General features: G+C 43.3%; 1 protein-coding gene across 1 annotated transcript in view; it reads right to left on the reverse strand.

Moving 5' to 3' along the window:
* Positions 1-21,605, reverse strand: part of cdc25c (cell division cycle 25C) — a 44,221-nt gene extending 22,616 nt beyond the window's left edge. The window contains exons 1-7 of the mRNA XM_033029533.1: positions 21,367-21,605; positions 19,001-19,008; positions 17,079-17,263; positions 13,430-13,641; positions 9,827-9,909; positions 7,336-7,384; positions 720-753 (exon numbers count right to left, since the gene is read on the reverse strand). Coding sequence (XP_032885424.1) covers positions 720-753; positions 7,336-7,384; positions 9,827-9,909; positions 13,430-13,641; positions 17,079-17,263; positions 19,001-19,008; positions 21,367-21,605 — 810 coding nt within the window. The remainder of the gene's footprint in view (positions 1-719; positions 754-7,335; positions 7,385-9,826; positions 9,910-13,429; positions 13,642-17,078; positions 17,264-19,000; positions 19,009-21,366) is intronic.
* Between the last annotated feature and the right edge of the window lie 2,364 nt (positions 21,606-23,969).

A 23,969-nucleotide genomic window follows, 5' to 3' on the forward strand; every position in this document is an offset into this window, starting at 1 on the left:
GGAGGACGAGGAGAGACCTGAGAGTGTAAAAAAATTATGAAAGACATAAATAGCATAGACAGACAGACTTTTTTTCTCTCACATTGAAAATATCAGACAAGAGGCCGAAGCTTTAAGGTAAAAAGGGCAAAGTTTAAAAGAGATGTGCAGGACAATTTTATTTTAAATACAGAGAGTGGTGGGTGCCTGGAGCGCACCGCCAAGGGTTAGCAATGGAAGCAGATCCAATAGTAGAATTGAAGAGGCTTTTAGAAAGGCACATCGTTCGACAGGGATTGAAGGGATGTGAATCATTTGCTGGCAGATGAGATTAGTTTATCTTGGTTTCATGTTCAGCACAGATATTGTGGGCTGAATGGCCTGTTCCTATGCTGTACTTTTCAATTTTCTAAGTTTCTATGAACTATGCGGGGGATAGAGACAGAATTTGATTTGGTTTATTGCAGTTAATTCAACCCTGACAACACATCCTGGCGAATCGCCACTTGACTCTCTCCAGCATCATTACGTCCTCTTTCACTTGAGAAAACTCATTGCTACCCTTTCCACTCTCCTGCTGGCATAGTCATGTAATCTTTCCACACCAATGCACAACGCCAGAGACCCTTATGTTCGTTTTGGCCATTTGCTTATGTGGGAGGCAGCCAAGGAACATACAAATTTGCTCCTTGCTTTTTTTACTTTGAATAATTATTTTTCAGTATATTGCAGATTCTTACCAGAGATGGCTGGGTTCTTCCCACAGGTTGCCTGCTGTGACAATACAAAAAAAGTGTTAGAAAATCCACAATCCACAAAGACGACAAGAACCTGCAATCTAAACAGGGACTGAAGCTACAGGGGAAAATTCAATTTAATTGGATAACAAATCAAAATATTCAGGGAAAGGAGTGCTCCGAGGGAGAAAGGAATCTCTAAAAACTTCATCTTGCATTTATGTGGGTTTTTCTTGTATCAGTTTGGGTGAACTTCAGCGCTGCCCTATATGCAAGTTCAGGATGTCATTGACAACATAGAACTTCGCAAGCACGGACTCCAGAGGATGCTATCGATTTCACAGCACATTGGCAGTGAACATCAACAGGTTCGCAGCCAGCACAGTACAAAATGTCATGAAGATGTTGTGATGTGCTTGAGAATAAGTACCACTTCATCTCTGACAATCCCAAGTGACAAGCACAGTGGACGGCACATTGCCTGTACTGACCCAGAGCACCTCAACTACTAAGGAACAGAGGTGGGGGTAAAAGTAGGAGGACATCCTAAAGCTAGTATGAACAATAACCATAGGCAGGAATCTGAAAAGATGTGTATACTGCAAATGAAAGTACTTGTTTTGGCTTCAGAAATTTCAATCCACTTAGTTTAGCTTAGAGATGCAGATCACCCTTTACCACTATTTCTATATTATCCCACTTTCACTTCCCACACAGAGGGCAATTAACTTACAACCGTGCTCATTTTTGGAATGTTGAAGGAAACCAGCAAAGGAAACCCACGCGGTCAGAAGGAGAACATACAAACTTTGCGTTACAGCACCCGAGGTCAGGATTGAAACCTAGAGACCTGGTGCTATGAGGCAACAACTACGGCTGTGCCACCTTGTGGAGACCCATCAGTATTAAACAGTTAACTTAGAACAACACCTTAACCTCCTTGCTTTTCAAAGCCACAGGTCTGAATGGAACTAGTACAGCAAAAATGAGACAATGGATTTAGGAGAGCAAACTTCTCCCGAGCACCAGCCATAGGTCAAAGTAATGGTAGCCCAAAGTTCAGCAAGTACAGTGCATTCAGAAAGTATTCAAACCACTTTTTCCACATTTTGTTACGTTACATCCTTATTTTAAAATGGATCACATTTTTTTTAATCATCAATCTACACACATTACCCCAGATTGGAGAAGCGAAAACAGGAGTTTAGAAATTTTTGCAAAGTGATCAAAAATAAACAACTGAAATATCACATTTACATAAGTATTCAGACCCTTTGCTCTGATGCTCAAAATTGAGCTTAGGTTCATCCTGTTTCCATTGGTTATCCTTGAGATGTTTCTACAACTTGATTAGCGTCCACCAGTGGTAAATTATATTGATTGGACATGAACAGGAAAGGCACATACCTGTCTATGTAAGATCCCACAGTCGACAGTGCATGTCAGAGCAAAAACCAAGCCATGACTACGAAGGAATGTCCGTAGACCTCCGAGACAGGATTGCGTCGAGACACAGATCTGGGGAAGGGTTTAATACAATATCTGCAGTATTGCAGGTCCCGAAGAGCACAGTGGCCTCCATCATTCTTAAATGGAAAAACTTTGGAACCACCAGGACTCTTCATAGAGCTGGTCGCCCAGCCAAACAGAGCAATCGGGGGAGAAGAGCCTTCGTCAGGAGATGACCAAAAACCCAATGGTCACTGACAGAGCTCCAGAGTTTCTCTGTGGAGATGGGAGAACCTTCCGGAAGGATAACTATATCTGCGGCACTCAACCAATCAGGCCTTTCTGGTAGAGTGGCCAGACGAAATCCACACCTCAGTAAAAGGCACATGACAGCCCGCTTAGAGTTTGCCAAAAGGCACCTAAAGGACTCGCAGACCATGAGAAACAAGATTCCCTGGTCTGCTGAAACCAAGATTGAATTCTTTGGCCTGAATGCCAAGCGTCACGTCTGGAGGAAACCAGGTACCACTCATCACCTGCCCAATACCATATCTACGGTGAAGCATAGTGGTGGCAGCATGGGCATGGTGGTGCTGTGGGGATGTTTTTCAGTGACAAAACTGGAAAACTAGTCAGGATTGAGGGAAAGATGAACAGAGCAAAGTACAGAGAGACCCTACCTGCTCCCTCAACCCTCTCCCCACTCCCCTGCTGAAGTCCTGCCTCCCCGTTCTCTGCCCCTACCTCACTAATCTCTTCAACTCCTCATTGTCCCAAGGAATTGGCCCCTCCGCTTTCAAAACTGCTGCTGTCACACCAATCTTAAAGAAACCTGGTCTTGATCCCTCCTCTCTCATTAACTACAGCCCAATCGCAAACCTCCCCTTTCTTTCAAAAACCCTGGAGCGTATCGTTGCGTCGCAACTTCATTCCCACCTCCTTGCGTATAACCTACTTGAACCCCTCCAATCTGGCTTTCGCCCCATCCATAGCACAGAAACTGCTCTCCTCAAAGTCCTCAACGACCTCCTCACCTCTGCTGACACTGGTTCCCTCAACATCCTTATCCTCCTCGACCTGAGCGCAGCCTTCGATACAGTGAACCATAACATCCTGCTCACCAGACTCAAAGACCTCGGCATTGAAGGCTCTGCACTCAGCTGGCTCCGTTCCTACTTTTCCAACAGATCCCACTTCATCTCTCTCCACAACCACACCTCTGCTACAGCCACAGTCACTCAAGGCGTTCCCCAAGGCTCCGTACTCGGCCCCCTCCTCTTCATCATCTACATCCTCCCCCTTGGTCAGATACTCCGCCACTTCAACCTGGACTTCCACTGTTGCGCCGATGACACCCAGATCTACCTCGGCATCAAATCCCCCCACAACCCCCCCCCCTCTCCCATATCAACTCCTGTTTGTCAGCTATAAAAACCTGGATGCAACATAACTTCCTCAAACTCAACAGCGATAAGACAGAATTCCTCCTCATAGGCTCCAAAGCCACACTCAGCAAAATCAATAACCCCACTCTCACCATCGACGGCACCACTGTCTCCCCATCTCCGCAACCTTGGCGTGATCTTTGATTCCACCCTCTCCCTTGAGCCTCACATCCGCCATGTCATTAAAACCTCCTTCTTTCATCTCCGCAACATCGCCAAAATCAGACCCCCTCTCACACCTCCCGCTGCTGAAAGACTCATCCATGCCTTCATCTCCTCCCGACTGGACTATTGCAACTCACTTCTCCTTGGCATCAGCTCCACCGACATCAACCGACTCCAACTGGTCCAGAACGCAGCCGCCCGACTCATCACCCACACCAAATCCTGGCATCACATCACTCCAGTCCTCAAACAACTTCACTGGCTTCCCATCTCCCACCGGATCACATACAAAATCCTGATCCTCACCTACAAAGCCCTCCACCATCTGGCCCCCCCATATCTCGCTGACCTCTACTCCCCCTACCAACCCTCACGGTCCCTCAGATCCACATCAGCCGGTCTCCTCTCCATCCACAAGTCCAACCTCCGCAGTTTTGGGGACAGAGCCTTCTCCAGGGCAGCTCCCAGGCTCTGGAACTCCCTCCCCCAACTGATCCGCAATTCCGTGTCCCTCACCATCTTCCAGTCCCGCCTCAAGACCCATCTCTTCACCTCTGCCTATCCTTAGCCCCACGTCCCCCTCCCTTTTCATCTGTGCATTAATTGCCTCGTATTGCGTTTTGAATTGAATTCTGTCTTTACTTTGTGTACTAGTCATGTCTCTACTATTTATTTCATTCCCCTTACATGTTTTTCCTCTACCTGCTAAATTTTTGTAAGGTGTCCTTGAGACTCTTGAAAGGCGCCCATAAATAAAATGTATTATTATTGTTATTATCCTGGATGAAAACCTGCTCCTGAGCATTCAGGACCTCAGACTGGGGCAGAGATTCACCTTCCAACAGGACAATGACGCTAAGCACACAGCCAAGACAACGCAGGAGTGGCTTCATGACAAGTCTGTGAATGTCCTTCAGTGGCCCAGCCAGAGACCGGACTTGACCTCGATCGAACATCTCTGGAAAACCTGAAAATAGTTGGATGTTCCCCATCCAACCTGACAGAGCTTGAGAGGATCTGCAGGGAAGAATGAAAGAAATTACCCAAATACAGGTGTGCCAAGCTTGTAGCGTCACACCCAAGAAGACTCGCGGCTGTAATCGCTGCCAAAGGTGCCTCAACAAAGTACAGAGTAAAGGGTTTGAATACTTATGTAAATGTGGTATTTCAGTTATTTCTTTTTAATTACTTTGCAAAAATTTCTAAACAGCAGTTTTCGCTTTCTAATTGTGGGGTATTGTGTGCAGATTGATTATAAAAAAATGAATTAAATCCATTTAAGAATGAGACTGTAATGTAACAAAATTTGGAAAAATAAGAGTCTGAATACTTTCTGAATGCACTATAAATGCAGATGTAAATTTACTGCCTCAAAACAGAATGGTGATTCCCAGTGCTATCGGTAGAAATGTTATGCTTGTAAATGCAATTGTATAACCTTATTTTCTTCTGTGCAATTGATAGGGAACAGCGGCACAGCCAGTGGGACAGCTGCCTCACATCTCCAGTGACCTGATTCCGACACTGACTGTGTGGAGTTTGTACATTCATCCAGTGACTGAGTGGGTTGTCCCCCTGCTGCTCCAGGTTCCTTCCACTACCCAAAGACATGCAATTGGCAGGTTTATTGTCCCACTGCAAATTGCCCCCTAATCTGTAGGTGATTGATGGGATCGGATGTGTGGGAGAATGTGGTAATTGAGCCAAGTAGACTCAATGGGCCTAAATGTTTTGCATCATATCAGAAATTCAACTAGGTCACCCTTTTCAACTGGGTGCACCTTCTGCATCAAGCGATTCATTAACTACCGTTCAACTTTTAGAAGCTTTTGTTGGTCTTCAATACCCCAAAACTGAATATCCACCAACTCACACCTCCATCGAGAGCTGCAATTCACCTCCCAAACGCAGTCTGTAAACTGCTCCCACTCGTAAATTTCTAACCCCGACTGATTCTGAGACCCAAGCATCAAAGTTCTGATCTCCTGACATCATGAACCACTGAGGTCTGAAGATGGGTCTCGACCAAAAAAGTCACCAATTCCTTTCCTCCAGAGATGTTGTTTGACTCACTGAGTTACTCCAGCGTTGTGTCAATCTTCAGTGTAAACCAACAACTGCAGTTCCTTCCTACACACCATGATCCACTAAGTGCCTTGAAGAAAGTCCCAAATGTTTAAAATCTCCACCCCATTCTTACCATAGGTACTTAGCTCTTGCTTGCTCCGTTTATCGTTGTGCTCCTGTTGCATTCTTTATCAAGAACTCTCCCACCTAATTTAAAGCATTTGTTTTACTCACTCATTGGTGTAATCCTTCTCCTGTGACCACCAGTTTCAACCCTCAACCTCCAACAGACCCTAGTCCTTCACCTACACTCCACCCTTATGCAAGCAATAAGGCTTTATTACAGTCATGCTAATGCCTCTCACCACCTACACCATGCACAGGCCAGACAGGCCCTAGACCTAGTCCTCACCATCCCAAACCAACCAGCAAAGCACCTCATGCCCATCGAGCACACCCTAGTGGTTCCACCAAATGTCATTCCTTTCTCTCACATCACTTGACAGTCTTCACCACATTTTGGGGAAATTATCATATGGAGCATTTAACTTAGAACAACCAGAAACTAAACAGGCGACTAAAATCCCAGTGTTAATAGAATTTGTATTCCTTCACCAAGACATAACCCAAATAATAAAGCTGCCAACAAACGGCATCAAGGAACGGGAGCGAGTGCGACGCACCCACTTCAGAACTGTGAGAGTACAAGTGTCGCAGTAGGTCATCTCTGGAAAGAGGTGGATTGGAAGAGGTCAAGAGAAGGGGATGTAAACCACCCACAACACCTTTCCCAACAAGTTTGGTCATCCCAAATGGAGATATAACAATGTTTAAGAAGGAACTGCAGATGCTGGAAAATCGAAGGTACACAAAAATGCTGGAGAAACTCAGCGGGTGCAGCAGCATCCAGCCTGGATAACAATTATTGATTCATTGATTAAAAGATAGTATTGAAACTGGTCCTTCGACTCACTGAGTCCATGTCAACCATCGATTATCTGTTCACATTAGTTCTATGTTATCCCACTTTTACATCCACTTTCTAACTAGGGACAATTTAGACAAACACGCACTTCATCAGGATATGGGAGGAAATCGGCACACCGACATGGCCACAGGGAGAACGTGCAAACTCCACACAGGCAGCAGAGGTCAGGATCGAACCTGGGTGGCTGGCACCGAGAGGCAGGCAGTTGCACCACTGTGCCACTCTTGCTCCCTCCATTCTAAGGGAAAGGGTTTGCTAATGCAATACTGCATTTTCAAAAAAAAATGCATGTCTCACTGGGCAAGCTGGCTAAATCATATTTCCTCGGCCTTAACTTGGGTTTTCCTGTTTCTGACCGTCTTAATTAAAGTCCTTCATTGTGAGAGTGCCACAGTCTGGAAGGCTTCATGCATGTTAACTTGCACAAGACTGTCTTCAGCCAAACTACACAGATTTCTCTGTAAAGGCCAAGTAAAAGCAATAGCAGGAGACGACCATTACTTACGATTCTCCAGGTTGTGCATCTGTTAGACCAGGTGAACCAAGGCACGGACCTGAAACATTGAGAGAGTCTTAGGTACTTTTGTTCCCTCAACCTAAACTTATTATAGGTTAAGCAAACAGCAAATGTGAAAACAGTGACTCTCTTCAGGCCAGGAACCAAGGATGATCATGCACGTTTGACATGTCTGTTAATGCAGATGTACAGTTTAAATCAAAAACATTCCTCAGTGAAACTATTTCTGTGATTCTGCAATGAAGTGGGTCCCCAACGTATGGGAGCATAAATGACACTTCTCTAAAGCAGCAATTTAGCAGCAAATTTCCCAAACTTTTGCAAACGAAAAAGTGAACTGAAGATATCTTGATTTGCTTCTGAAAATTGAGTAATGTCACGTCAGGGTTTTATGTCAGAATCCTGTTAGTGGACTATAGCCCTGCCTTCAACACCATAATCCCATCTAAAATCATCTCCAAACTCCTGGAACTAAGAATCAGCTCCTGCCTCTGCCAATTTCTGTGGTCCTCAACTTTCTGACCCACAGGTCACAGTGAGGATAGGTGATAACACCTTCTCCACAATAATTCTCCACACCAGTACCCCATAAGGATGTGTTCTCGGTCCCTTACTATATTCCCTACACACTCACGACTGTGCTGCTAAATTTGGTTCCAAGTCGATCTACACATTTGCAGTCAACACCACTGCAGTGGGTCGGATCATAAATAATGACAAGACGGAGAAGAGGAAGGAGATGGAGAACTTAGTGTCATGTTGTCAGGACAATACTTTCCCCTCAAAGTCAACAAGGCGAAAGAGCTCGTATCGACTACAGGAAGCATGGCGGAGTACATGCCCAACCAGCATCAGTAGTGCTGCAGCGGAAATGGTTGAGAGCTTCAAGTTCGCTGGCGTTGATATCACCAATGATCTGCCGTGGACCAACTACATTGATATGATAGCCAGGAAGGCACACCTTGACTTCCTGAGGAATTCAGCACACCTCCAGTAACACTTACAAACTTCCACAGATGCACCAAAGACATTATATTGTCTGGTTGTATCACAGCTTGTTTTGGGGACAGCTCTACCTAAAACTACAAGAAATTGCAGTTGTAGATGTAGCAGAGTCCATCACACACACCCACTAGACTTCCCACCATTGACTCCATCTGCCTCAGAAAAGCAGCCAACAGAATCAAAAACTTATCCTTCCCCAATAATTCCTTCTTCTCCTTGCTCTCGTCCAGCAGAATCATAAAAGTGTGCACTACCAGACTCGGGAACAGCTTACTGCACCCTGTTATCAGGCTTCTGAATTGTCCTTCAATTAATTAGGGTGCTGTCCGATACACCTCTATCCCATAAGATTGGACAATGTTTGTGAAACTGATGCACTACAATGCGGAGAAATATATTCCGCACCTATATCTTCATTTGCACCTTCTATTGTACTAGAGTTCGATTTCATTGTATTCATATATGGTACATTTGATCCGTTTGGATAGCATGCAAGACAAAGCATTTAGCTGTACCTCAGAATATATAACAATAATAACCTAAACCTAATGAGAATTCTAGTTGGTCCAGTCAAATAGAAAAGGCAGCCCCTCTGCACAAATACATTATGATATAAATGGTCAAAAAAGGACAAAGTGCTGGAGTAACTCAGCGGGTCAAGCAGCATCACTGGAGAACATGGATAGTTGACGTTTCAGGTCAGGACCTTTCTTCACACAGATTATATGGGGAGGGAGGAAAGCTGGAAGAGAGGAGAGGCAGGACAAAGCCTGGAAAGTAATAGGTGGATGCAGGTAAATTGGGGGGTTGATAGGCAGATGGTTGGACAAAGGCCAGAAATGAAAACATGAAAAGCTGTGAGGGAAAAGGATTGAAGAATTGCAAATTGTGAAGCTGTAGGACGGAATATAGGTGGACGGGATGGGGAGAAATACCAAGTGGGGCGGGGGGGGGACGAGGGTGGGGAGGTAGGGGAAGGGGTTGAGTTCAGTTACCCAAAACTGGACAATTCAACGTTCATACAATTGGGTTGTAAGCTACCCAAGTGGAATACGAGATGATGATCCACCCATCTGTGTGTGGCTTCACTCAGGCAATGGACAAGGTCCAGGTCGGATAGGTCAATATAAGAATGGGAACAGCAAGTTAAAATGGTGAGCAACCAGGAGATCCAGTAGGCGGACCAAGCGCAAGTATTCAGCAAAACCGTTAGCAAGTCTATGCTCGGTCTCGCTAATGTATAGAAGGCCACATCGGGATCTCACCTGGAAGGAATGCAGGTATCAAATAAATCCAAGTAAATATTTTCATGGAAAAAACGCAGCTTAAACCAGTTTTCCTCTCCACAGGTGCTGCCTAACTTGTTGAATGTTTATATTTTTCGTGTTTTAAATTTTAAATATATAGTTTCAGCCCAAAGCGAGATTGGTTTTAGCATGGAGAATAATAAATGTAACAGGCTAGCATTACTAACCTCTGTGAACAATCTCTGGAGAGGTCCATGACTCACCCCCATTACTCAGATTTGACAAGTCCAGGCAGCGCTTTGGAGTCTCGCTGAAAGAGAAATAGAGCAGCTGACATCAAAACACACAAATCACAGGTTTTGACCATCCCCGCCAGGTTATCATGCTGACTGCCAAAAGGTGGCCACGTATATTCAGATAATTCAACAGAAAATTAAGGTACTAAAGGAAGATGAAATGGTGTCATTTTGCTACGTAATATTGTTTCATAACGAACAGATTCCAAACTTATTTTTCTTCTTGCACAGAGACACGGAAGACAACAGTTGAACAGACTATGCAATTTCAACCACAACTAATTACAGATTTGATGTTCTTTAACTCTCAAGTATAATTTGTTTTTCCCCATCAAATTTTATACCTAGACGATTTATTGCAGTTCGAGAAATGCCTTAAGCAGATTGCCAGAATTGAGTCAGGTGAAAAAATGTAAGTATTGCTGTCAAGACAGACGGCAGAAGAATTCAACTGGTTCACATCAGGGACATTCACTAACTCCTCATAAATCCTAATTACAGCTATCTCCGGTGCACCCAGAGCCCATCTGCTTGCACCTCTTCTTGTGGAGTATAAAAGCATTCCATTTAAACCTCAGCCAGGGAAAATTAAAGTCCCCTTTCACATTCTCCATCATCAATCTTTCCATCTTATTAACAAGAACTAGTTCATCTTTTTACTGAATAACCTTTACAGAGAACTTTCTAACTGCAGATGTTACAACCCTGTGGAAATCTGCTACATGCCCGTTCCAATAACACCAGCTGTGTCTCCAGTTTCCTTGCGTAGACGCAGTCAGAACAATTTTCCCTGCTCATAGTCATAAAGTGATACAGCATGGAAACAGGCCCTTCGACCCAACATGTCCCAGCTACATTAGTCCCACCTGCCCACATTTAGTCCACATTCCTCCAAACCGGTCCTATCACCTACCTGTCCTTTCACACAGAGAGTGGTGAATCTCTGGAACTCTCTGCCACAGAGGGTAGTTGAGGCCAGTTCATTGGCTATATTTAAGAAGGAGTTAGATGTGGCCCTTGTGGCTAAGGGGATCAGAGGGTATGGAGAGAAGGCAGGTACGGGATACTGAGATGGATGATCAGCCATGATCATATTGAATGGCGGTGCAGGCTCGAAGAGCCAAATGGCCTACTCCTGCACCTAATTTCTATGTTTCTATCCATGTAACTGTCTAACTGTTTCTTAAATGCTGGGATAGTCCCAGCCTCAACTACCTCCTCTGGCATCATACTTCTTCCCTCTAATACCTATTATCAGGTGTTACCATTTCGTGCCATTCCCTGTCCTCAATACTGACAAAGATGGCCAATTACAGAAACAGCCAAAGGCCTGGAAAGAGTGGAGGTGTGGATGATGTTTCCACTAGTGGGAGAGTCCAGGACCAGAGGGTACAGCATCAGAATAAAAGGACGGAACTTTAGAATGGAGATGAGGAAGAATTCCTTTAGTCAGAAGGTGGTGAATTTGTGAAATTCATTGCCACAGGCAATTGTGGAGACCAAGTCATTGGGTATTTTTAAGTAGGGACCAAATGATTCTTGATTAGTAAACGTAACAGACATTACCGGAAGGCAGCACAAGAATGGGGTTGTGAGGGAAAATAGATCAGCCATGAATGAATGCCAGAGCAAGGCTCAATAGGCCGAATGGCTGAAATCTACTCCTATGTCTTCTGGCCATTTGCTTGCAACTCCATCAATGTGCAAACATACTTTAAATTGAAAGAAAGCAAAAGCATTGAGACGTTTAACCAATGTTTTTGGGATCAGTTGCCAACTGAAGTTGGCTTCAGCTTCAACCACAAGAGCGGACACCTTTACAGTCATGAGATATGACAAAGTGGTATAGACAGAAATACAAACTAACCACCATCCTTCCATCTGTGGTTCCCACATTCATTTTATGCATCACCACAGAATCCACAAAACTGGAGTGGAAGCAAATCATCCTTGAACCCCAAGCATCACCTTTAGACTTTAAAGATAAGGTGGGGAAACAAGCCCTTTGACCCACCGAGTCCGTGCTGACCAGCGATCACCCTGCACACTAATACTATCCTTCCTACAGCATTAAGGGCTATTTACAATTTTAATCGAAGCCAATTAACCTACAAACCTGCATGTCTTTGGCGTCTGGTCAGAAGCCAGAGCACCCAGAGAAAACCCACGCCGTCACAAGGAGAACGTACAAATTACGTACAGACAGCGACCGTAGTCACGATCGAACCAGATCTCTGGCGCTATAAGGAACCAACTCTACCACTGCGTCACTGTGCCGAAGAAGACAATTCCCAGAGCAGGAGATGCTCCAAACTGTTGCATGGGTCAACGACCAAAGGGTGTTTGTAAGCAGCAGCCATTATATTTAATATAATCTGCCAACATAGCAAAAGATAACTTGTATCTTTCCAACACATTGCACCCAAACCTCGAGAAGATGACAATTACCAAGAGGTGGAACAGAAAAGAAGAAAAATAAGAAAAATAAGCACAAGCCTAGGAGGGCAAAACAACGAGACAAATGAGACACAGAATCAGATAAAATATGCTGTTACTGATGGAGGCAAGGGTGATTTATTGTCATATGTCCCAAAACAGAACAATGAAATTCTTATTTGCAGCAGCACAAAAAGCGGTAAGCGCAATACTCAATAGATAATATAATAAACAGACAGTACCCACAATGGAAAAGGAGAAAGGGAGAATAAATGATGAATAAAAGACTGCCGAGCAGACAAAGCAACCCAGGATACAGGGCGAGACAAGGTAAAAAAGAAAGGTTGTCAGCAGGTCCATAAACTCAAAAATATTCAAAAAGCTTGGTTTTGTTTTGTCTTTTTTTCCCCCCGTGGTCTTTTAGAAAATGCACGAGTGATTTACTTAATTTGTTTTTGTGCTTGGACTAATGTCTTGATTTTTGCATAACCCTTTTCTTTTCACGGTCTCATAGAAATTGTGTGGTTCATGTACAATTTAGGTATTCATGTGTTGTCTGAACTGGTGTGATCGCCATGCTGCTGCAAGTAAGATATTCATTGTACCTGTACCTCACCACGCATATGACAATAAACTCAACTTGACACAGCACTAGACCCTTCTTCACCTCAGTCATAGCATTTCGTAGCAACTGTTCCTGGCTAAATACCACTAGGTCAATCTCAATGGAAATGGATTCCAGCCCACCCCCTTGCAATATGCCAGTGATTTACTGACGTGGAGAGCTCGGGTGGGTTGAGCTGTGTAACTATGGCCCAATGCTGAGGATGGCACAAAGCAAGCATGTTCCTTTACATTTTGCAGCTGCATCTGAACTTCTGTCTCTGGGTGGTGGAGCAGGCTGAAAAGTGTAAAAGGGATTACTCAGTTTATTTGCCAAGAATATTCATTTGCCCATTGAATCCAGACATTGGAAGATTATTATTTTTTTTTTTTTTCACCTTCCTCCACACCCTGACTTATTGATACGGAAAGGAGACAAGATCTTCCCTCAGCATTCAGTTGATGTGGATTAGGTTTGTCACTTCGCTTGCTTACCCTTCACAGAAGCCAATGTTACTCATGTTGAGGGAATTATTCTGCAGAGGCGACGTTGTAGGCTCCGGGGAGAAGGACATGGACGAGTTGGAGTCCTGGATAACCGAGAGCAACTTAATGCTGTCCAGCCGATAGTTCGGACAGAAATCAGGACTGAGAGCCATGGAAACATCTTCACACTCATCCATCATCGCAACACAGTCACCAAACATCTGGAAAGAGGACAAGCAAAGTGCATGGAGATTTCATTTGAGATTCCTCAGGTGTGCTACCTTATAGAGAAAGGAATATGGAAAGTAAAATATGGAAGTTATGATTAATTAAATAGATAGACGTAATGCTTCCCCAGTTGTGGCCATGGCCATCAACTTGGCTCATTGCTTGACAAAGCCCCAATAATAATTCAATGATTCTCCACACTACAGAATCGATTCAAAGTGAGCAATTGAAATGAGGTGCAATTGAAGATAATAGTTAGTTTTACACAGTTTCCTTCTCAAACTGATCTTCAACACAAAAGGCAGCATCCATGTATAACCACACATATCCCATGCTAAGCTGCTCAGAGTTCAAGGCAAGCATTCACCACCAGGAGAAACAAAAGAGTTTGCCAGTCACCCTGAAAAAAAATATTCACCTTACTGAACCCAGTTACAGGCTTGGACTGGTGTCAACCTGGCTCCAAGAAGGCACCAATGTGGGAGAGGACCTTAGGTTCTGGTCACAATCAAGAATTCATCAAATCAATTACATCATCTCAGCTGGCGATCATTATTCTCTACCAACATATGGCTCCTGGCCCTAGTCAGTTTACCTTACTTTGTTATAAAGCAGTCTGGAGCAACTAGCAACCTAACATAAAAATCAATAAAACACAAAAGTGCTCCGACTTCCCATTTGTAATAAAAGTTGTGCATGCCACAATCCAACTCACTTCAATAAATGAAGCAAGGTCATCATATGCACCCAACAACTGTATAAAGTTTACACTCTTCAGGCAATGCACTAACCAGATTATGGAAGCAGGCAGCCAATATTGTCCCACCCAGTTCCTTGAACTAGCACAAAGTGCATATGCACAATAATCACTATGTAAAGTTTCAAAATAAGTGGAAATATGTGCTGGTGTCATAATGGGGGTAGCATGATTTCAGTCTCAAAGTTTACGAGGTGGAGCAAGGATAGTTGTGTTTTTTTTTTAATCTAAAAAAAATTCAACTTTAAGGCCTTAGCAGAGCATAAAAAACATTTAAAATGACTGTTAATAAGATCATTGCTTTGATGATTCAGTGAGTAAATGAGAATCCATTTTGGAAGAGAATGACAGAAGCCAAGATACTGAACATGATCAGTATTGAGAGTGACAGTGATGATTCACCTGTTCCTCAGGCAAGGCTTATAAGAAATAAGGCAAATAACATGGGAACCTTCACTGGAAAATAAAGTGCACATCTCAGCGAGGACATGACTGAGTTTGTGGGTTGTTGGGGTTTTTTTTTAGTCAAACAGCCTACCCATGCTAAACTCAGATGATGAATGAACAGATACTGGACACCTTACAGTAAAAGGGACACAAAATCTCACATGCACTGTAATCATGAGAACAGGTCATATGAAAAAGAAGCATATTAGCCTGCTGTTTACTGCTATGTACTACATTTACATTTAACACTGGTAGTACCTGAACAGCAAATATACAAGAGAACATCATTCCCAAGTTCCTTTCAAATTTCATTGTCGTTAATTATAGTTTATGCATCCTTTCAAAGACCCTTGCCAAATATAGGATATTACCACCATTTCTATTGCAGCAGCTCAAGAATGCTGCTCACCATCACTGGGTAATAACAAATATTCTTCCTCAACATCACCTACACATACATCCCACATATGGAGATACAGTCTATTCAAAAAAGAAAGGCAGAAATATTTAGCATTGGGTGACAAGAACACATAGCTGCTCTGACAACACCACACCCAGTTAAACCTGTAAACTCCAATTGGTTGACACCATTAAGCCAATATGCCGTGCAAAATTAGTCAGCAAGTGACTTTTACCAAGCAGCTAAAATGGAGCAAAAAGATTTTCATTGTACCATCACTTACCTCTGAAAAAACTGCTGAAGTTAATTTACAAGACTTTCAACTGCAAGATACCTGCATAAGTATGGCTCAAAGAGATTGTAAATGGCTTGCATGTAGAACCCAGCAAATGGTCAACAGGGCACAAGAGAGTAGACTCTACCACCACATAGTAAAGATAATCGTTTGCTTCCATCATCCAACACCAGAGGCATGGATTCTTCCTCTCACACACGCATTCCTAAAAGTAAAAAGATCTTAAATGCCTCTTCCCAACTCCTGCTGCGGAAAGTTCACTGCATATACTGATCAATGCAGCTGGCAGCATCCAATATTTTTCACTTTCTTTCTCAACCCAACCTCCCATTAAGATGTTGCTGTTGCTGATACGTCTCAACTCAAGCCCTGAGAGAAAGCAAATTGAGCCCCATTTCCTAGTGGACAATGATTTATTCTCCCTAGAAAAATAAGCAACTACTCTTCCCCTCGCCAACACCGTAACTCCCAGCAAAAAAGATCTAGGCTGCTTCATTCTCACACTATAATTCCCAACAAGAACATATCTAGCCTCACTCCAGCTCAAGCTGTCTGATGTCACATAAAGGGGATGTAGCATTCCTCTCAGCCTTACTTCCAGTAATCAGGATTGAGTTCTTCACTCAGTCTACCTTTAAGTAAACAGGATTAAGTCTCCCTTTCTCACTCTCATGCTAACTCACAACAAACAAAAAGCTTTCATTTATCCCTTTCTTCCCAAAATTCCAGTAAACAGGACCCCGTGCTAATCAGAGACGATCTAGGGTGCTGGAGTAACTCAGATCAGTCAGCATCTCAGGAGAACATGACACACAATCTCACTCTAGATCCTTTTGCTGAGAGTTACATTGTTTGAAAAGGAAAGACATTGGGTTTCCTTCCCAAAGCCCCAGCAAATAGGATCTCATTCTAACTAGATCCTTCGTCTCAGAGAAGGAAGATTCATTTTCTCTCCAAAAGGATCTCGCTCTCTCCGACTCCTACTTGACATGATCTCCCTCACATGGTCTTGACCCAAAACATCACCATTCCTTCTCTACAGAGATGCTGCCTGTCCCACTGAGTTACTCCAACATTTTGTGCCTATCTTTCATGTCTTAATGACTACAGTCATAGTCATAGAGTGATAATGTGGAAACAGGCGCATTGACCCAACTTGCACACAGTAATCAACATGTCCCAGCTACCTTAGTCCCACCTGCCTGCGTTTGGTCCATATTCCTCCAAACCTGTCCTATCCAAAGATCCTATAGCTTGCTATAGGATCTTTGGTCCTATCCATGTACCAGTCTAACTGTTTCTTAAACGTTAGTATAGTCCCTGCCTCACCTACCCCTCAGGCAGCTTGCTCCATAAACTCATCATCCTTTGTGTGAAAACGTTACGCCCCAGATTCCTATAAATCGTTTCCCCTTCACCTTAAACCTACGTCCTCTGATCCTCGATTCACCAACTCTGGGGCAAGAGACCCTGTGCATCTTAGCGAGGCTATTCTAAGTTGCCAGTTCATGTTATGCCGACTTGGCCTCACCTCCCACAGGGCAGAGGCTTTCCCCTCTGTCTGAGGCAAATCTGCTGCGACTGTGGACACCGCTGGGCTAGACTGGACACGCTCCTCGGCTGCGACCGGGCCCAGAGCCACCCTCTTGCTGCGAGTGAACGAGCACACAAGGACCAGCTGCTGTCGCCTCCGCCACCACCGCGCACTTCCGGCTTCTGGTGGATTTTAAATCTCCCGCGGTGACGTCGAACCCCCAGCAGCCAATGCCGGCCCTGCTATCCAAGGCGACCAATCGCGGCCCGATTCCTCCTATGCGTCACGGGGGCGGGACCTGCCTCCCCGGCGGCGGCGCCGATTGGCTGCGGCTCAGTCGCCCACATGATTGGACAGGATGAGTGTCAATCAGGTCTCAGTTCCCCTTCGATAAAGGGTAGATACAAAATATGTCTTCAGTCTAAAGCAGCATCTGCAGCATCTGCAGCATCTGCAGCATCTGCAGCATCTGCAGCATCTGCAGCATCTGCAGCATCTGCAGCATCTGCAGCATCTGCAGCATCTGCAGCATCTGCAGCTCCTTCCCTTAAACAGTATATTTAAATATTATCTCGTTTATTATATTGTTCACAGAGTACTATCTTTACAGTTCATTTCACTGCACTTTATGTGCAAGTGACAAATCTTTGCAATTCATTTCACTGCGCTTTGTGTGGAAGTGATGAATAAAACTTGACTTGACATATTCTGTTGTGCTGCTGCAAGTAAGAATTTCATTGTTCTATCTGGGACATATGGCAATAAAACACTCTTGACTCTTGATCATTGGAGTTTGGTGACTTTCTGCTGTCTCACAATCTCACAAACATCATGGCCTGCTGAAATAGCCTTTAAAAATAAAGCAGTGTGTGCAATTGATATAATCAAAAATAAGCTGCATTCAAAATAAAAAATATATACAAAATAAAAACTATAAAAACTCCTCATACATTTTCTATGCATTCAATAGTGCTCATACTTTTGGACTTTGGAGACACAGCGTGGAAACAGGCCATTCAGCCCGCTGTATCCGTGCCAACGAGCGATCGCCCATATACTAGTATCTCCGACGCACAAGGGACAATTTACAGAAGCCAATTAACATACAAACATCTACTGCTCTGGAGTGTGTGAGGAAACAGGAGCACCTGGAGAAAACCCACGCAGTAACAGGGAGAACATACAAAATCCCTTTCAAAAATACACCACTGCCACTCATGTTGCTCCATGGGGTGAAATCCCATCCCTTGTTCCCAACGGACTCTGCCCCTCAATGTCCAGCAGTGGAAGGACCCTAGACTATGGTCCTACCCCACAGAGCCTTTGCATTGGCTGCACCAAAGCATGTGCTCCTGGAATGGGCCAGTCGACAACATTCCCTGACAGACATCTCGCTCTGCCGTGAGACCAAAAAGTAAAAGATATTTTCTTTAATTCATAAGAGATAGGAGCAGAATTAGGCCAGTCTGCCTATCAAGTCGACTCCGCCATTCAATCATGGCTGATCTATCTCTCCCTAGAAACCCCATTCTTCTGCCTTCTCCCCATGACCTCTGACACCTGTACTAATCACAAATCTATCTATTTACGCCTTAAATATATCCACTGACTTTGCCTCCATAGCCTTCTGTGGCAAAAAATTCCACAGATTCACCACCCTGACTAAAGAAATTCATCCTCCTCCTTCCTAGAAGAACGTCCTTTACTTCTGAAATTATGACCTTGAGTTCTAGACTCTCCACTAGTGGAAACATCCTCTCCACATCCACTTTATCCAAGCCTTTCACTATTCTGTATGTTTCAATGAGGTCTCCCCTCATTCTTCTAAACTCCAGCCAGTATAGGCCCAGTGCCATCAAACACTCATCATATGTTAACCTACTCATTCCTGGGATCATTCTTGTAAAATTAAAACTTACCTTGGCTTCTGGAATGGTGGAGTCCCAAAGTAGAATATTTAGAGAGCAGCTTATGCACACACCTCTCATGCAGGTTCACCACAGGACATCATTATACTCCTTTTGAAAAGTAAACTACTTTCTAAAAATCAGTCCGAAGAAGGGTCTTGACCCGAAACGTCACCCATTCCTTCTCTCCAGAGATGCCGCCTGTCCCGGTGAGTTACTCCAGCAATTTGTGTCTACCAACACTTTCAAACGGTATCTTGGCTTGAAAAATTATTATCATAAATTGGTCCTCATATATATTTGTGGAAAAAGATGTTAAATCAGGGCTGAGGAAATTACAACGGGGTAACTGGAAATTGATACATTTCATGAGCACAGCAATGTAGAGTTTTAAGTCACGAGATTTAGTTAAATGCTGTCATGAACATTGAGGCAGAGGAAGCAGGGGTGTGGAACAAGGTGAGATGAGCCTCAGCAATCAAGGGGGAACCACAATGATGATCACCATCAGAATACTAGGGACTGTCATCAAAGTTGATAGTCAATATGAAATTTAAAGGGAAAGATTTCTTATGGGAGAATTTTGAACAACTTTAGCTGAAATAATGTGTGGGAAGGAACTGTAGATGCTGGTTTACACCAAAGTTAGCGACGAAATGTAAGAGTAACTCAGCAGGACAAGCAGCATTTCTCGAGAGAAGGAATGCTGAGTTACTCCAGCACTTTCGGTTTTGCCTAAGATTCCAGCATCTGCAATTCCATGTGTTTCAATTATTATAGTAACTCAAGTTTCTGCACAGGTGTATGAAGTAAGGGTATGACCCTATGCCGGTGAAAATGTTGCTAGTTGTTATAACTGGCACAATATTCAATAAGTGCCTTCCTCTGGCATCATATTTTCACTCCTCTTCTTTCCTTATCTTTCCTTATCTTTATCTTTTGTCTTCACTCCATCCCTGCCCTTTGTCTCCCCATCTGCCAATTAAAACCCTTCACTTGTATCCACTTATCACTTCTTCTTCTTGTGCATGGCGTGCACAGCCTAAAGTTGTAGATCAAGGGTAGACAGCCAGGACAGGACAGCATCAGTTACTGGGTGGATGGCTTTGATGCCACCAAGGAAAAGCCTCAGGGAGCAGTCACTCACGATGTGTGGGATGGTCTGGTCTAGATGTCCGCAGTCGCAAGCAGGGCTGTCTGTCATACCCCACTTATGCAGGTGGTGGACTGTTCTTGCATGGATGGTGCAGATTCCGCTCAGGGTTAGCCATTGCATGTGATGTAGGTTAAAACCCGGTGGTTTCACTGTGGGGTCTGTGATAGCCTCTCCGTTGTTGGTGTTGGCATTTTTCCAGGCTCTGCGCCACTCAGTCTTGAAGAAGATCTGAAGAAGTCTGAAGAAGGTTCTTGACCAGAAAAGTCACCCATTCCTTCTAGCCAAAGATGCTGCCTGTCCCACCGAGTTATTCCACCATTTTGTGTCTACCTTCGGTTTAAACCAGCATCTGCCCCCACCTCCTTTCCAGTCATCTCCCCTACAATTAAACTGATGGGTATTGACCCAAAGCGTTACCTATGCATGTCCTCCAGAAATACTGCCTTACCCGATGAGTTATTACAGCATTTTATTACCCAGCAGCTGCAGTCCCTTGTGTTACATCATTCACCAGGGTTTTCTGCAAATTTGATCAGGACAGGTTGTCCTAATTTGGTTAAGCTTATCTACTGTGATACACAACATCAGACTGTTTATCAAAGAAGAATAAACTAATTGAATGAAGAAACAATGGGGCTACCATGTCTATCCAAAAAAAGAATCAGTGATGTGTAGGAAGGAACTCCAGAAGCTGGTTTAAACCAAAGATAGACACAAAATGCTGGAGTAACTCAGCATCTCTGGAGAGAAGGAATGGCTGATGTTTTGGGTCAAGACCCTTCTTCAGACTGAAAGTCACAGGAGTGATCTTTGATCTTTGAGGAAGGGAAATAAAATAGTTAGTTTGACACTGAGGATACTTTGTTTGGAATAAGATAGGTTTGACCAAAGTTCATTAACATTGTGATATGGTCAAACAATTAAATCGTCTAAATTCAGAGCTAGTAAACAGTTGTCATTTACTAAACTTGCAATAATTACATCAACATGTGTCCAGCAGTAATTGAATCTTTACATGTCAAATTGTTCCTCAGTGTTCGAGATAGGTAGATGGGCAAGATATGTGTCTGTGAAACTGGTACAAATCATTGTCTTTATCACGATGAAGGAGAAAAGTACTGAAACTATTGTTAATCATAACATTAATCACATTAATCACATTTAGTGTCAGCCACCAGTTTTCGCCAATGTTATTTGAAGATATTCTTCGAGATCCCAATACAGAACCACCACCGATTTTCCAGCAACAGATGGTCCGGACACTCCTTTAATCCAGACAAAATTATAACAGCGCACTTGTAATCCCCCTGGAGCTCCCCCGAAAATGTGGTGCCCAGGCCGGGTGAGGCAACCGATCTCGACATCATCGGGACTTCCATGGCAATTGGCAGGTTGAATTATCCCCCTGTGGCCAGGGCCCTGGAACTCTGGCCCAGCCAGACCCGGCAAATCCATTCCCATAGCCGACTTCCACGGCTGGCTTTGTGGGCCAGTATCTCGGCCCCAAAGCCTGTGACCGTTGTTTGTCCAGCAAAACACAAATTACGACAAGGCTCTGGAACCAAGGGTGCTGAAAAATAATTGGTGTAGCACCTAATCCTGTGTTTTTAATTGTAAACTATCAATTATTAGACTACATATTCTATTATTCTCATATTCTATAATCCTTGCATTAACAGAAAGATTGATCCAAATTTCAATAACCTATGGCACACCCATTATCATCTTTGAACTTCCTCATGTGTCTTGGCTCCCAGTTCCTTAATGCCTCAAATTTATCAAAATATTCCTCCTCAAAATATTTTACATTCTTTCTTCTCCATTTTGCATAACGTTTGGCTTGTGTAACTTCCTAATTGCTTTGAAAATCAACAAGCTGCAAGTGCTCGAGATCAGATGTGTAAATGTAAAATACTGGAAACGCTCAGATCAGGTAACATCTGTGGGAAGAGAATCGGAGTTAATGTTTCAGGATGAAGATGCTCCATTGAAACTGCACGAGTTAAAAACAAAACAAGCATTTTTTAAGTTGCAGACGGTGAAATTCTTAAGAATGGTCTTGGACAAAAACATGGATAAGAAAGGTTTAGAGAGCTATGGGCCAAATACGGGAAAATGGGATGAGTTTAACGGGGCATCTTGGTCGGCAATGACGAGTTGGGCCAAAGGGCCTGTTCCTGTGCTGTCTGCGCCATGACTCCATGACTCAATGACCTGAAATGTTAACACAACTTATTTTTCCAGAAATGATGTCTGACCTGCTGAGTGTGGCTGTGGCTACATCTTCCATGCTAATCCTAATTTTAGAGCAGTTCAGAATGGTTAAAGCCTGTACTTGCCTCAATTGCTTTCTTTAATCTCTAAGCATTTGTAGCCAGCCAATCCCCCGATTTACTCTATTTACCTTTTTTATTATTTATAAATAGTATTTACTATTTACTATTTTTAATTCTCGCTTTTCAATTTCAATCGTATTCTGTGTTAAAATCCTTGGTATCTTTCCTTAGTTTGTCATGATTTACAAAAATTGAGCTAGCTGCAAAGTCCCGATTTCAGCTAAAGAGCAATATTCAGGGAAAGGAGTTTTTCCATCAGCCGTTCAACTCTAGAATATACTGTACACTCAAATCCAACGCAGCCTGATAAAATGAAAATGATCTGTTCAAGATATTTTTATTACCTTCCCCAAAATGTTCTGAATTTTGCTTTAAGAAAATTGGAGTAAGAACTTGGCCTGTTCCATCATTCAATATAATCGTAGCTGATCCTATATCTCAATGCCATGTCCCTACTCTGCACTGACACTATTTGATATATTTGTGGCTGTTCACTTTATTCCTTTCTCAAACACATTTAGTGGCTTAGCCCCCACAACCTGCTGTTATGGAGAAATTCCATGGGGTTTCCATGTTCTGACTGAAGACATTTCTCTTCATCTCAGACATAAAGGTCTTGTATAAGAATGTAAGATCTCGACTTAAATCGTTGATCCTTCTTTATGATCCATTTCTTTAACTTATTAAATGCTGGGTGACAGCATCTAAGTTCCTCCAGAACTTTGTTCTTTACTCCAGGTTCCAGTATAATTTCCCCTCATTCTAAATCCCCCTAGTCAAGGGAAGCATCCTCCCCATATACAGTGTATCAAACTGCTTCAGAACTTTGTGTGTTTTGATAATATTTCCTCTGATTCTTCTAAACTCTCTTTAGTTTAGTTTAGTTTAGTTTAGTTTAGTTTAGTTTAGTTTAGTTTAGTTTAGTTTAGTTTAGTTTAGTTTAGTTTAGTTTAGTTTAGTTTAGTTTAGTTTAGTTTAGTTTAGTTTAGTTTAGTTTAGTTTAGTTTAGTTTAGTTTAGTTTAGTTTAGTTTAGTTTAGTTTAGTTTAGTTTAGTTTATTATCGTCATGTGTACTGAGGTAAACTGAAAGCTTTGTTTGCCTGCCATCCAGTCAGAGAAAATACTATGTGAATACCATCAAACTGTCCACAGTGCACAGATATAGGATAAAGGATACACATTCAGTGGAAGTTATAATATTAAAGACAGATCAAAGGTCTCCAATGAGGTAGATGGGAAGTCAGGACCGTACTCTAGCCGATGAGAGGACCGTTCAGTTACCTGATAACTGTTGGAAAGAAACTGCCCCTGAATCTGGAGGTATGCACTTTCAAACTTCTGTACCTCTTGCCTGAGTGAAGCGGGGAGAAGAGGGAGTAACCAGGGTCCTTGATTATGCTGGTGTCCCTTCCCAGGCAGGTGGAAGTGTAGATGGTCTCGGGGGCCAACTTGGACCCAGTACTAGTTGACCTAGTGCCGTAAACCTCCA

Source organism: Amblyraja radiata, chromosome 11 (genome assembly GCF_010909765.2).
Source record: "Amblyraja radiata isolate CabotCenter1 chromosome 11, sAmbRad1.1.pri, whole genome shotgun sequence".
Lineage (NCBI taxonomy): Eukaryota > Metazoa > Chordata > Chondrichthyes > Rajiformes > Rajidae > Amblyraja > Amblyraja radiata.